We start from the raw sequence: 16,376 nt of genomic DNA on the forward strand, positions 1-16,376 counted from the left end.
ATTTGGATGATCATTGAAAATATGGGATTTCACATAATGCATTAAGGATGTGCTTATCCTAGCGACTTTATTACTACAGCTGGGCATTCAATTGGTTTGGTTCGGTTTATAACCGAACCAAATGGAACAAATTGAAAATCAAATTTCGTATAAATTTATAAATCAAACCAAATTGAATTATATAAATAATTGAACCCAATCAAATCAAAATAAATTTATTCAGTTTAATTTAGTCCAAAATTTTGGTTTTTCTTCTTCTTCCATCATCTCTCCTTTTTTCTACAAATTCACACCTATTTTCTGGATTCACAGCCTTCAAACTTTAATCACAGAGTCATGATCAACAAATCAAATACAATTAATTTAATTTCATAAACAAGCTCAATTTGCATAAAAGACCAACAAACCTCAATTTTCAAAGAATAACAAAAATACCAACAAAATTATAAACATTTACCACCAAAATCATAAAACAATTGAAACTCTTCTCTGGGTGCAGTCCGCAAAGCAATCATAAGTCGAGATGCTAAGAGGAATACAATCGAGTGTAGAGATGGTTAGATCAAGTAGACAAAAGGCAACATGCAAAGAAAGAAAGAGCAGTACATGAATGTCACACCTTACCCCTCTGTAAGGTATAACATGATCCCGTAGTATACCTAATGACTTATCGAATTTCGTCTACTGATAACTCATTAAATATACTACAAGGGATTTTAAACAAATTCAATTCGTTTTAAATTCTGAAGTAGTGATAGATAATTATTAAAGAGCTTTTAAATGAAGTTTTTTTATCCTGAATTATAATTTTAATTAATGCGGTCTTTCTAAAATTTTACAGAAATTTTGGCAGAGTGCTGGCTAGAATTTAAGAAAACAGTTCTTCAAAACCTGTTAAAAACACTTCCTATAAATATATTATCCACAACTCCACTTAATCACCACAATTCAATCTCAACCATCACAATTTCAGTCAATCTCAATATCATCCAATTCAATTTGATTCATATATAAATTTTAAATTCAAGAAAAAGAGAACAAAATATAATTATTACAAATTTATTGTACAACTACTCACTTGGTTCTATAGATACATATGAATAAACAATTTATATCAGAAAGTAATTTACAAGGGTATAAAATTATACCGGTAAAAAATCTCAAAATTTGCTTCAACTGCAACTATAAGCAGCTCACTTTGCTACTTTATCCTTCTTTTTATTTGCGATAGCAGGAAAAAAAGCTATCACTGAGTAATTTTCTCAATGGTGCACAACAATAATTTTTAAAAGTCACGAAAAACATAATCATCAATTGGTAAGCAAAAATTTAAAAATTTTCACAATCCATAATTCACAAAGCTGATGCTAATGTTTTAATAACAATTTATCAAAATGAATTGTAAACAATAATGTCACCAATAATTAACACAACTTAGGTCATGACACAAAATTTCACGATCAATGCGGTGTTGTACACCACGACAAAGCAATCCACAATCTCACTAATCAAAATTAACGAGGGAGGTGGCTAGCTAGCTATATGAATACTCATCCGAACTCAACCTCAACTGGCAAGCTAGAGAGAGAGGAAACATAGTCAAACTTAACTCCATGGATGGAGGAGGAATACAATAGAATAATCTTGCCAAGTGTGGTTTTAAAACCTAATTCAAAACCATATCATTCAAGCATTTCATACAAATCACTAATCATATTTCATTCCAAATTCTCATTTATAAAGTAGGCAACACACTATTTCTCAAATAAAATTCTCAAGACCATAACAATAAAAAAATCATTCACAATACTTATTCAAATAAATTTCCAAATGAAATACAAAGAATTAAAATTTGTTGTGCACAAACCTTCTTTACTTGTCTTGATTTAATCCAATTTTTTCCTTCCTTAGAAGGCTCCTTTCCAACTAAAACATATAATTAAAGTGTCCCAATACTCATCCAAAATGTTTCCAATAACTAATCCAACAATTGCATTATGCATACTTAAATTACTTATGAAGTTTCATAAGGTTTGAATTCTGGACAGTTTTACTTCCTGACTTTTGAACCCATTTTCGACCTAGTTCTAGTCATAATCTAGTGAGGTGTTCTTCATAAAATTTTTCCCTCTATGTCTTAATCTCATTTTCCAATTTGAATCACTCCATTTGGAATTCTGGTTTTCAAGTTATGGTCAATTTATCATGTGTTGGTCCAATAACTCTTTATAGTTCCAGAACCAGGCAGATTTTGGAACCTCAATTTACCCAGCCAATTGAACTAGCTACAATCTTAGTTTGGCCTAATGTTCTCCATATAAGTTGTTCCCCTATGTGTATTGGTCATACAGGTTCAAAATCATAAAATTTAAAGTTATGCATGGTGAGTTATGGCAATTTAACTGACCTAGATTCATAAACTTTATGCATCAGAATTCTAGATTCAGGTCAGTGTATTTCATTTCACATTTGAGGATCTTATCCTCAACATTTGGGTAAGGATTGCTAAAGCAAAGTTGTAGCCCTATTTCTTAGGTTTCTAGAACAGCTTAGCTCATCCCAATTAGAGTTTTCTAGTGGGAGATATGATTTAAACACTATTCTGAGGTTAATGGCTATTTAGCTCATGTTCAAGATTTGAATTGCTAAATTGTCCTAGCAAATTGCCCAAGTTTCATTAGGTTCTGGATTTTGGCCAAAACACCAAAATTGTAGTTCTAGGTCTTATAAAAATTTTGGCTTTATTTTCACTGCATTTGTAGTTTGTGGACCAAGTTATGGCATTTTTGCCAAAATTGGTCGGATGGCCATTTGTCCAGAATTTCATATCAGTTTTGGTTCTGGTCAGTTTTGTTGACCAAAATTTTTTTAACAATTTAGTTGGGTTAGAGTTAGAATTTGGGCTCATGATCTTCATGAAAAATATGCTCCTATTTCTAACCTTTCCAATGGTTCAAGAATCAGGTCATTATGACCTTCCTAGAGTGAGTTATGGCCATTTGAACATTTACTGTTCATTTGGTCATTTTTCCAGGTCTAGCATTAGGTCACCTAGATTCAAGCCAATTTTAGACTAACTTATGGTTAGTTTTAAGGTAAGGTTTCTCCATAAAAAATATGGCTTTAGGTCTTAAATTTCAACTCCAGTTGGCCTTAAATTAATTGGAGCTGCCTAGCTCTACTTATAATCCTAAAAGTATACTAGACTTAAAGGTCCAGCAATCCAGCACATCGAACACACTTCCCATCTCATTAATTCATCTCAATCACTAATTCAATTCACAATCAAAGCTCATCAATTGATTAATATTTGACCTTCACAACATTAATTTAGCATCATAGCACAATTTCTCCAAATTGGTTCAAAACCCTAATTGGTTATCTTCTCCATCTCTTATAACTTATACAATTCATGCAAGATTAACTCAACAACTATATACATATCCCTAATCAAGCTATAATCCATGTTTAATCAAATTAAAACTCATCAAAACCTTAATACTCCATGGCTGGCAGAATTTTTAATCCCACCTTACATGTATGTTTTCTTCAATACTTAACTCAATTCTTCAAAATTAAACCTAATTTCAAGAAAGGAAGTGAAAAGGAAGCTAGATGGTGCACTTACCTCTCATGGAGTTCTTCCAATCTTCCAACCTTCAAGCTTCTCCTTCTTTCTTTGCTACTAATCTTCTATTATAGGGTGAATTAGAGGAAATTTTTTTTTTCTGATTTGGGATATTAATTGGAGGAAAAAGAAGTGATTTGGAGCTTAGGAATTTTAAGAATGGAGGTATAGAGAGAGAGATGATGATGGCCGGTTGGTTGCTTGGAGAAGATAAGATTTTTTTCTTTTTAATTTTGTCTCTTTTATAAGATAATTATCCCCACTTTTCATAAATTAAAATTATAAATTTAATTAAGTCACCATGATGTCATGCTTATGTCATAAAGGGAATTAAAATTGAATTTTCCACTTCTTCTTCCTTACTTTCCCTACACTTCTTCATTTTTAATTTATTTTTTAATATTTTAATTTCACACATTTTAATGAAAATTTAGGTCAAAAATCACCTCTATGGGTGAATTGACCAAAATACCCCTCGTCAGTTCGATTCATTTTTCTAATAGTGTTTGGCAGCTCTTTGAATGTTGATTCAATTATTTGAACTTGTTTCCTTTTCTTTCTTGTGGTTTTCACATTACCATTGGTTTTGCAATTATCCATAAGCCTAGGGTATCATAGAGTCCCACACGAATTTATGATAGCAACTGAGTTCACAGTCACTTCTCGAGTCGGTCACCCATCGCCGAGACCTCGGCTCATTTAACCGATTAGACTTTGTTTTTCTTATTTCCATTTTACCTTCATGTGATTTCTATTAATTTTTATTTATGGATTTTCTAGATGACTTAAATATGGTTCTAAACATCCTGACTGTCCGAACAGATACTAGTCACTAGAACAGTAGAATGTATAGACTACTTAGTATGGGGGTGTTATAATGAGTTTTTGTAGCCGTGAGGAAGTGGGTAGTCAAGGGCCTCAAGGCTTCAAGGGAGTGAGGAGATGGAAATGGGTTTGGGTCTATTGTTGTGGGTTGTTGTTGTGGCCATGGGTAGTGGGTTTGTCTCTTGGAGAGTTGAGTGTGAACTGTGAAGAAGAAGAACAACAAGAACAAGAATAAGAAGAAAAACAAGCAAATGTGTTTATGGAGGAAGAAAACAACTAGGAATGAGAAGAAAAGAAACGATACAGCTTAGAGAGGAGGAGATGGCGTCTTAGCATAGCAGAATATGTGTTATGGGAATGGGATTAGGGATTTTAACATTAAATTTCCAAAACACAGCATATTGGCCATAATTCGATTTGGTTCAATCGAATTTTTTTCTCTTCAAAACTGAACTAAATTTAAATAATCAAAATTCTAAAAAAAAAACAAAATCGAACTAAATCAAACAAATATCAAAACTGAACTAAATTATCAAATTAAGGAAATTTAGTTCAATTTATTTTATTCAAATCAAATAGTGCTCACCCCTATTTATAATGGAATGTTTCTAAGTCTTGATAAAGCAGACTCCGAAAGAATGCTGATGCACTTGTATTGTATAGATGTTTTTAAGTAAATTTGTATAACATTTCATACCATTTAGATAAGTAATCTCATACATAATCATCAATTTCATCAACTTTTGTAAATTCTATTACCAAGCTCTGAATTCTATGTTTTCTGTATGTTCCAAGGTATTTTGAAGAAATCCCAAGGCATATGAGTAAAGTAGAGGGCTTGGAAAGGCCAAAGGATTGAGAAGTGCTGCTGATATACATTACACAGGTCGTGTAAGCAAAGCCATAGTCCCGTGTAACCTACTGCCAGGAGAAAGCCAAAGAGCCAAGAAAGAAACAAAGTACACGGGCTGTGTACCATGACCTGTGTAAACTATGGAGACCCGTGTAAGTCTCTGCCAGGCCAGGCTTGAAGATTTTTCTGAAGAACAAAAGTACACGAGCCGTGTAATCAGGCCCGTGTAACTACCTGATGCCTCGTGTAAATTCCTATGCCAATGCAAGATGCAACCATTCAAACTCCAGTAAGTTCCATGGCCCTGGGCCATGTAGTGACACACGGGCTGTGTATCGTGCAGCAGCCAGTTTCCCAATTTGATTCCAACTCTAGTTTCTGCAGAGAAAAGAGACTCTTTATGCCTTAAGGACTCTAAAAACCTAACCCTAGGCCAATTATTATAAATGGAGGCAGCAGATAATAGAGAGAGAGCTTTTACTTCACACACACATTATTCTTCATAATCGTCTTGAAGAGGAGAGCATCATCACAAGAGGGGAGCCTTCAGCCGAAGTTCCAAGAGTCCAAGGCTGTAGAAAACCCTCATCGATTCTTTTGCTCTATTTCTTTAAGCAGACTGTTCATGTTGTTTTACTCTATTTCTATTATGTTTGTTAAACTCACCATGAGTGAGTAATCCCCTTATTCTGGGATTAGGAGAGTAACATTTGTAATTATTATTATGGATAAATATTGAGTTTTATTTATTGGATTTGAGTTTCATTCTTTGATCCAATTTTTTGTGATCTTAATACATGCTATGTGTTGGCACCCACTTAGTATTGATTACAGATATTAATTGAAGGACTGAAAGGTGAAGATTAATATTAGAGAATCAGGATCTTGAACCTAGAAAATCTGACTTAGAGATAGGCTAAAAACCTTTGTGGAGTTCCGTAATTAATCAAAGATCTTAAAGGGTTTTTATTAGAACTAATCACCAATGAAAGTAGGGTTTAGCTCTAATCGAAACACACCTTAGGTGCCTTGAGAGAGAACCTAAGATATTTTAGGATTAATTTCCATCAAAGTGACGATCCTCAATCCAATGAATAGACAATATTACGATCCATAATGAGATTACAGTATAAAATCTTAATTCTGAAATTGCTTAAATAGATAGTTTTATTCAAAGTTTATTTTCAGTATACAGAATAGATTTAATCCACTCTTCATACATATTCGATAGCCTAAATAGTTAAAATTATAGTGTAGTTTGGTACTTGCTAACTAAATTTCTCGTGGGATGATACTTTACTCATCACTTTATTACTTGTTAGCAATTCATGCACTTGGGGTGGTTATAAAACTAACAAACAAGTTTTTGGCACCGTTGCAGGGGATTTTAGTTTTAGTAATATTAAGCGGTAGGCAATTTAGCTGATTTAGGCATTTGTATTTACTATTTAGTTTTATTTAATTTGTTTTATTTCTTTTATTTTCTCTCAGGTATTTGGTCTGGTGTATGACCAGAGCAAAGCTAGAAGAAGAAGTCTTGGACTTGGATCCCTAGATAGATAGAACTCTGCAAGCTATCAGGAGAGAAAAAAGACACCAAGAACAAGATCAAGGAAATCTAGAAACTCTAGTCATGGCCGATAACAACAACAAGCCAAGACTCTTGAGAGACTATGGAGCTCCATCTATCTAAGGATTCCAGCCCAGTGTTATGAGACCAATAGTGGAGGCTAACAACTTTGAATTAAAATTGGCATGGCTCCAGATGATTCAACAGACCTAGTTTGGGGGCTCACCCATAGAAGATCCATATTACCACCTCCAGTGCTTTCTTGCCCTATGTGACACATTCAAGATGAATGGGGTCTCTAATCAAGCTATAAGACTCAGAGCATTCCCATTCTCCCTTCGAGATAGAGCGAGAAAGTGGTTACTTTCTCAACCAGCTGGCACATTCACCACTTGGGAAGACCTCTAACAAGCTTTTCTAGCAAGGTATTTCCCACATGCGAAGACTGCAAATGTAATGCCCTCACTTTAGGTAGTCCGTATATTCTATTATTTCGATGACTAACATCTATTCAGACAGCTAGGATGTCTGGAACTACACTTAAACCAGAGTGAGGAAACATAAATTGGCTGAATAAAGACTAGGTAAAATTAAAGAAAAGTAAAAGAAGTGAAGTATAATTCGGTTAAATGAGCCAGGATCACGGTGATGGGTGACCGTACTGGGAAGCGACTGTGAAGACAGTTGCCGACCCCAGACCTGCGAGGAACCCTATGAGATAATTTTTTAGACTAAATTAGAGGATTTATGAAGATTAAATGACATTAAAATGTTAAAGAAAATTCAGGAAAATTAGTTAATCGGTACAGACAAATATAACCCGATAACGAAGGGCATTTTAGTCATTTTATCCCTAGTGATGAATTTTGACCTAAATGTCAGTCAGAAAGAGAGAGAATAAAATATTGAAAATAAATTAAAAATCAAGAATTTGCAATGAAAGAAAGAAAAAGAAAGAAAAGAAAATGAAATTAATTATGATGTAAGCATGATACAAGGATGAGTTAAGCATGATTTGAGCATGATGGAATAATGACATGATTAAAATTTTAATTCAATATTAAGAAGATAAATACACAATAAGAGACAAATTTGACCAAAAAGCTCTTCTTCTTCCCTTGGTTTTCCTTATGGCCTAAACCCTCTCTTAGTCACCTTCCTCCATTTCTGTTTGCTTAAGCTCACCAAACCCTAATTTCTTCCCATATTTTTCATAAGTCCATAAAAAATTAATCTCTCACCTTGAGAAGTGGCAGCTAATAAGTGAAGGAAAATTTAAGTTTAAGCAAGGTCAAGTTGAGCTCCAAAGAGGTTAGTGCACTATTATGCTTCCCTCCTTCATTAAACTTTGAATTCTAGTTAAAAATGAGTCGAAATTTTATAAAATTGAAAGAAAATCATGAAAAAAAGGGTAACCCTAATTTTCGGTAGCCATTAAAAGAGTTAGGATTTGTTGATTTTTTATTGAATTAATTGTTTATTAGAGTTGTTTATGAGCACATGTGATAGACAAATTGATTGGATATGAGTTTGGTATATGTTGCATGTAAATTAAGTATGGAAGTTAGGGTTTTTTACCTAACTTTGGAAACTTTATGTATGGCTTAAAATTAATGATGTTGAGATGATTTTTTTGACCATTAAAAGTGCTTTGAATGCCAATTAAAGTTTGGGAGTTGGGAGAAATTGAATTGGGAGTGTTAAATTTTCATGCAGGAATTCGAACCTATGAGTCTAGTGTAGTTTTTGAGCTATAAGTAGAGTTGTGTTGCTCCAATTGGTGTGAGGCCAATTGGAGATGAAACTAGAGTCATAAAGCCCCATTTTTCATGAGGAGATCATGCTCAAAAACTGTCTCTAACTTGACCTAAAAAGTGTTTGAATCTGGATAACCCTAATCTGGACCCAAAAAAATGACCAAATAAACAGTAATTGTTCATATGGCCATAACTTACTCTAGAAAGGTCAGAATGATCTGAGTTTTATACCATTGGAAAGATTAGACATAGGTGCACAATTTTCATGGAGAACACAGAACCCAGAATTGCCTCTAACCAAATCAAATTGCTAGCAAAATTTAGGTCAACAAAATTATCCAGAACCAAACTACCCAAAATTTCTGAACTTAGGCTCACCCAACTAGTTTTGGAAAAAATGTCATAACTTGGTCAAAGAAATTAGAAATGTAATTAAACTAATGCTAAAATTTTTATAAGACATAGATCTATAATATTGATGTTTTGACCAGAGCCCAAAACCCAATGGAACTAGGCCAAATTGCTAGAACAAGTCAGCACATCAAAACCTGGAATTTGACTAAAACACCACTTGACCTCAGAATAGTTTTTATAGCATATCTCCCACTAGGAAACCCCAAATGGGATGAGCCAAACTGTTATGGAAACCTAAGAGAAGGACTTCAACTTTGATATAGAAACATTTCTCAAAATTTGAGTGTAAGAACTCTAAAATGGGAGTCAAAGCCACTAACCTGAACCTGGAATCCTGTAGACACAGGGTACCTGTGTCCAGGCCAATTAATTGGTTATAAATAATTCTAAAAAACTTGAAAATATGTAATTCAAAATTCTGAGTGATCATAAGACATAGGGTAATAACTTCTATGAAGAACATTAGGTCTAAAGGTGATTGTGACATGTCCAAATAATTAGGGAAATATGGACTCTAGAATCTGCCTGAATCTGGACCCAGAAAGAAACCATGAATCAGTTGTGGTTATTTGACCATAACTTGAGTTCTAAAATTTCAAATGACATGAATCAAAAAGGAAAACAAAGATAAGACATAGAGAAACAACTTCCATGAAGGGAGTGTGGCCAAACAATGGCCACACCTTGACCAATTTGTTAGGTGAACTTAAGACATCAAATCTCGACCTTGAGAAAGGTTCATAAAATGACTTGTTATATGATATGAAGTTAATCAAAATGAATTGTTAAACATAAAAGTGACATGAATATACATGTGGGATGATGTGACTAATCCGCAAGTATACGGGTCGTCTCAAGTAATAAAGTGATGAATCAAGTATCGTTCCCACGAGGATTTGCTGTTTGATTACTAAACTATGAATGAAGCGATTATTTGGGCTAATGATTAATGAATAAATAGTAAATGTAAATGAGCAAGGTAAATTGATTAATCCAATTGAAATGGGTAAAGAGCAAACAAATAAATTCTAATTCTAGCTCGCAATTAAACTAAAATTAACAATGGGTAATTTAAGCAAAAGTCTAATTATGGTAAAAGTGATTCCAGAGTTGGGGGTTTATGCATAAATTAATTGGGATTTGTCTTGGGCATTCCAATTTTTAAAAGAAAATAGAGTTTGAAGGAAATTGATTCTAAATCCCTTTGATATCTTTTTCAAGCAAATCAAAGAGTATTCTAAAATAACCAAATCTACTTTCGTATGTATTTGATTATTTTAAAACCCATTAAGTTTTGTAACCAATAATTAATTCCTCTTAAAGTCCTAGTTTATTTCTAAATCTAGGTGATTTTAAGTTCCAATCCTTGATTAACTATCAATGACTTTCACCTTTCGGTCCTTCAATCAAAGATTAACACAATACCCAATGGGTACCAACATTAGGCAAGTAAATCAAGCACACAAGGAAGGAATCAAAACTCATATTTATATAAAATAAGGAAATACCCAATCCAAATCCACAAATTAATCTAAAACATATTTCCCAACTCTGAAATCTAAAGAAATTACTCACTCATGATGGTATTTACAAGAAATATAGATGGAAGAATAAAGAAAAAACATGATAAAAGGACTGAAATGGGAAAACCCAGGGGGAAGAACCAAGGTCTCTGGTTTCTGGAGCTCCAAACTCGTGCAGCAGCTCCTCTTCCTAGAGAGAATGGCGTCTTCTCTCTCTCTTTCTATTCAATTTTTCCTTCCTTTTTGTTTTTCCTCCCCTTCCTCTTGTGGCAAAAATAAGGAAATGATGAATTTATATGGTCCCTAAAAGTTACCCTAAAAGTAAATAAAAGACAAGGAGTGGATAGGAAATGAGGTGTAAAATTATCCAAGTCAGCAGCACTATTCACGTTCTGGGCATTCTGCTTAGGGTTCGGCTTAACCCTAAGCAGCTTCTTAGCAATTTAGCCTCTGGTCGCACTGTCTGCTTAAGGTTAAGCAGACCTTCAGCAAATCTCGGCAGACTTATAGTAAAATGGACTTTTCTGCTAATGCTTAACTTGTGTTGCACCTTAAGCATTGCCGCTTTACCCTAAGCATGACCTTAAGCAAGGTCTCAAGCAAATTTCGGCTAGTTTGCTCTTTCAAGGCTTGATATCTTCAACTTTCCTCCATGCTTAAAGAATCCCAAATTTCTTCAAATCACTTCCTAATGCACTCATTGATCCTCAATTTGCCACAAAATCCTATCAAAAATAACAAAATTATGAAAAATCAAATATAAAGTCTCTAAAGTTAACAAATAAGATAAAATAAAGCTAGAAACATAAAATACACTAAGATATTAAGGCAAAATGGATGCAAAACTACCCTAAAATGCTTATATGAAATGAGTGTAACAAATTCCCCCAAACTCAAATCTTTGCTTGTCCTCAAGCAAATTAAAAAATAATTAATGCAATTTGGGGTACCTTATCTTAAATTTATGAAAATTACTTATCCAAACTCTCAAGCTTACCTTTAGCCACCAACAAACCATATACCCACTTTCAAGGTACAAAGAATTCAATCCTTACTAAAGTTATCACCGCTTAGCCTTGGGTCAATTATCCATATCATCAAGCCCATACCAATCAATCACAAAGAATAATCATGCCTAAATAGACTATAGGGTAATCCACAAACTAAAGTGTCTCAAATAATGATGGAAGTAAATGAATGGATTAATGATATCACAATCCCATAGGCAATTCTCCTATTCCAATCTCCACTAATGTAGCAAAACACCATCAAAAGATCAAAAGGACTTTCAAGGGTTATAATGGGGCTAAGGGGGTGATAATGTGGCTAACAAGAAAGGGATGAGAATAATCAAATTATTAAAAGATCAAGACACACAAAATTTTTTTTTTTTTTTTTTTTTTTGAATCAGGAAGGATTTGGGAGAAGGAACTTTACAACTATTCACCAATGCTAGCATATAATTTTGAAGCTTTTAGAGGGACTACATAAATAACATTGACTTTGAATTATAATTGTCCCTTTCAATTCACCCCCAAACTCATTTCTTTGTGTATTTGGGTGGTGAATTACTTTACATACCATAATTGAATTTGCTAGCCTTTTTTTTTTTTTTTTTTTTTTTTTTTTTTTTACTTTGAATCACTTCTCCCAACTAATTATTATTATTATTATTATTTTTTAAGTGTATCTATCACTCAAAGAATTATTCTCATGGAGGGTAGGTAAGTGTTTGGGTTTATGGCTAGGCATTAATGTGGGTTTCAAAGAAATAAGAGGGATAAATGTAGGCTCAAATTGGTTTCAAAGGAAATTTTGAAGTGAGGTTGGCTAAGGCTAAAATATGGGTTTAAAATTCAAAGAATGCCTAGATCATTTCTTTTTCAAGTGCATGCTATGATTTCGCCTTGAAAGGTTTAGAAAGATTGTTCTAGGATTGGTGAGACATCAATTAGCTACTTCTCACCCTAGAGTTTTCTCTAGGCACTCAAAGTCAATGCAATTGATTGGGTGGCCCTTGGCTAAGAAGATATAAACTAAAGCAAGAATCTAATAACTTTGCACCTATCTAGAACTTTCAATCCATCAAACCCTTCTAAAAGTAAGCTCAATTGCTCTTCAAAGCAACTCTCAATCCTCTAAGGACAAGGTAAAAATTTATTTTTATGATATGCATGATCCTAAAATGAATGCATAATTCAAATTGAAATTAAGTGTAATCTATATGAAAATTATATGCAAATGTATGTGTATGAGTATAGACATGTGTGTGGTATATGTATAAGTGTATGGATTATCTATATATGGATGAATGAAATGCAATAAATGAATGAATGAAAATTTTTCAAATTTTTTTTTTTTTTGAAGAAATTTTGCCCTCACCCCCAAACTCAAATGAAACATTGTCCTCAATGTTTAAAATGAATGCAAAGATGGGCAAAATTGTGTGAATTACTCAATTATTGAAATTTATACAATTGGGGATTAAATCAATATAAGCTCAAGAATTCCAAAATTAGCTCAAAATGATATTAACAATGAAGCTTTAGAGAGAAAAATGTGAAAAAGTATCCCAAATGTATGAGTTTACACTGCTTAAGATGTTGCTTAACCTACTGCGTAGGGTAAAGCGAAAGCATAAGCATTGGTAACATACTATAAGCTTAAATGGTGTAAGGGTAAGCTATTACCTCCAACTGATGTGGAACAGGTGTGGCTCAAAGAAAATTTGTGCAACTCATCAATGTCAACAAAATTAGGATTGAAGAAAAGATAAAGTGCAAAAATAATGTTCAAGAAAATGAAAGAGTGTAAAGAAATAAAATGTAACAGTTAAATCAAAAATTAAACCAAGAAACATTCACAGAGTATTTATGTCCATATCAGAAGATAAAATAAAATAAAGTAAACTAAAGGAAAGAAGTGCAGAGATAATAATAAAAACTAATTACCAAAGTATTACAACCATGACCAAAGTTTGAAAATTAAAATAAACAAATTACAAAAATAAACTTAAAACAGAAATTAAAACTATCTCATCGATCAAGTTACGCTATCAAGCCTTTGTTCTTTGCATTAGGGTCCGCTCAGTTCTGCAGTAGGTTCATTGTGATCCGAAGCTTCAGAAGCAGTTTCCAAGTTTTCTGTTAAGTCTTTCATTTCTTGAAACATGGCTTGGCCCCAATGATATAAATTGTTATAGGATTGGGCCAGTTTGTTGTAAAGCTCTAGCATTTGAAGTTGATGTTGCTTCTGTTTCTTTTTAAGAGATAAAAATCTCTTTTTAAGTTTCTTTTCTAGCTTCTTCTTTTGGTTAACCTGCTCCTGACCCATGGCTTCAATTTTGATTTCTAAGTTTTTCAAGGTAGCAAGAATTTCTGTGGTGTCAGGTGAGGGAACAGATGGTTGGACAGTGAAATTTGTTATTCTGGATTCCAAGGATCTTAAGATGGATAAAATGTCTGCTGAAAACTGTGGGGTAGAGGTTGGTTGTGGTTCTGCTGGTGCAAAAGTCCACGTCTGCAGTACCAGTGGTATCAGGATGCTGCTGTAACAGAGTATAGGTATGGCCTATTTTCTCACAAACATCCATATGCAGCAACATTGTGCTGTCTATATATGATTCCCCAGAAACTGGCAGCAATTTATATAGACTAGCATCAAAGCTAAATGAGTTTGCTATAGCAGTTATATACCCCCCAAAAACAATACTACCTTTAGTATGCTTTGTGACAATTTGGTGCCAATGAGTAGCTATGAAATGGGCTGTACTTACTTGTTTTCTCTCCTTCATGCACCACAAGAGAAACAAATCCCCAGCACCCACAATACTATTACTGTGTCCCCTTCCTAAAACAGTGTAAGTAATGAACCTATGGAGGTATTTCAATACATGGTCAACTATCCTAGAGGCTTTTGCAGTCCTCTGTCTATAATAACCCCCAAAAGGTGCAATATCCTTCCAGAATTGAACAGGGTCATAAACAGCTTTGTCGCCACTCAATGTTTTTATACCCCGAATCCTGAAAACCAAAAATTGCATTCATAGCAGCCATGTCTAACTCCCTATCAATTCCAGCACATTGAAAATATATCATATCTTTATGTTCAGGCACTGTTGGTTTGAAACTCAACCTTAGGGAACTCAAAAATTCGAGGGTTAGATCCTTGTACACTGGTTCCCTAATTTTAGCAAAATCAGTCCAGCTAACAACATCCAAATAGGCAAATACAGAATCATAAATGCCTAATTCTTTCAAAATCTGCTCATCCATATACTTGTTTGCCAAAATAGTTTTAGAAAGTAATTTCTCATAGGCCTTTTTCATATCCATATCCCTAAAAGCCCAAGGTAATGGAGAAATTACCTCCTCTATAGTATCTGCAGATGACGCAGGTGCTGGAGAGTGTAAGGGAGACTGAGTTATTGGTGTTTGGGTCACTGGTGCTGGAGTTTGTGAGGAAGACCTGGTCCTTTTGCTAACTGGTTCAGAGGACGGCTGAGGTGGAGAATTCAGGTCGAAAGGAACAGAGGGTACTCGTTTCCGTTTTCCGACAGGGGTTTTCTTAGGTTTACTTGCAGCCTTTTTTGTTTTGCCTTGGGTTTTCGTTTGAGTAGGCACAGGTTCAGGCGCTGGTTCTGGGGAATGGGAGTCGGGAATTGGTGTTTCATTTGGCGGCTCGGATTGCGGCGAGAGGGGAGTCGGCGGAATGAGAGGTGGTATTTGGCTTGGGGGTGGTGGCGGTGACTGAGGTGGTGGCGATTGTGGTAATGGCGGCGTTTGTGGTGGCGGTGACTGAGGGAGTGGCGGACTGGGGCTGGGGTTAGGGTTTGTGGGCAATGAAGATGGAGTACCCATTTTAGGTCGAAATTTGCTGAGTTTGGGTTTGTGGGAAGACCACATTTTAGTTCTTACCATTTTAATGGAAAGGAAGAAACCTTTCGGTTTCCTGTAAAAATTGCCGGAAGAAATGGCGTGAGAAAGGAGTTGATGAGGTTTATCGGGAGTGTGGGCGAAGCTTTTGGAAAATTGGCGGAAGTGCTGGGCCTTTTAAAATGTGGGGTAGACATGTGGTATTCTGGGCCATGCTTAGGGTTAGGCATAAGGTTCAGCAGAATTTGCTTAAGACTCTGCTTAACAAGCAATGTCATCAGCAAGTTTCGGCAGGTTTTGAGAAAAATTGTGGTATTGCTTACCAAAAACAGTCCAAAAGCTATGGAATGCTATCATGACCCTCAGCAATTACCAAATACACACAAACACCATAAAATTGAGGGATTTAAGTTCATCTCTCTCATAAACTTAGTAAGCATAGCACATGTTCATTTAGCTTTTTACAATCATTGTTCATTTTAAGCACCCATTGTGACTACCTTTTGGCACATTTAATGAAATGGCCTCCTTTCTAAACTTATACCAAAAGCACATTTTCAGCAGCATTTGAGACAAGTTCCAATCAACCAAGAATTGCAGAAAAGATGTAAAAATTGACCTTTTTAATAGCATGAACAGTAGCATATACAGTAACCAAAATCTGCAGAATTCAAAAATTAGCAGCAATTCCAAACAAAAGCATGCAAATTCCTATCAGACTACAAAATTATATATACACTAAAAGGTGAAACTTAACAAACATTATTTTTGCACTTCAATAAAGCTCTCATCAGTCCTAAATATCAAAATTGATCCTCATTCAAGTTGCATTTCACAGAATTTACACAAAACACAAAATCAAACATGCGCTATCAAGTAGATTGCAATATCAGCAATTTAGCACAAGTTTAAAGGTGTTACTGTTCACAGGC

At 34.4% G+C, this 16,376-nt stretch overlaps 1 protein-coding gene across 1 annotated transcript; it reads right to left on the bottom strand.

The window, feature by feature from the left end:
• Window positions 1–14,767: 14,767 nt before the first annotated feature.
• On the bottom strand, window positions 14,768–15,429 carry LOC131180676 (vegetative cell wall protein gp1-like). The gene is made up of 2 exons (XM_058148033.1): window positions 14,938–15,429; window positions 14,768–14,776 (listed from the first exon to the last, which is right to left on the bottom strand). The coding sequence occupies exons 1-2, from the start codon at window positions 15,427–15,429 to the stop codon at window positions 14,768–14,770; spliced, it is 501 nt and encodes a 166-aa protein (XP_058004016.1).
• Window positions 15,430–16,376: the final 947 nt, after the last annotated feature.

This window comes from Hevea brasiliensis, chromosome 6, assembly GCF_030052815.1.
Source record: "Hevea brasiliensis isolate MT/VB/25A 57/8 chromosome 6, ASM3005281v1, whole genome shotgun sequence".
In the NCBI taxonomy this organism is placed as follows: Eukaryota; Viridiplantae; Streptophyta; class Magnoliopsida; order Malpighiales; family Euphorbiaceae; genus Hevea; species Hevea brasiliensis.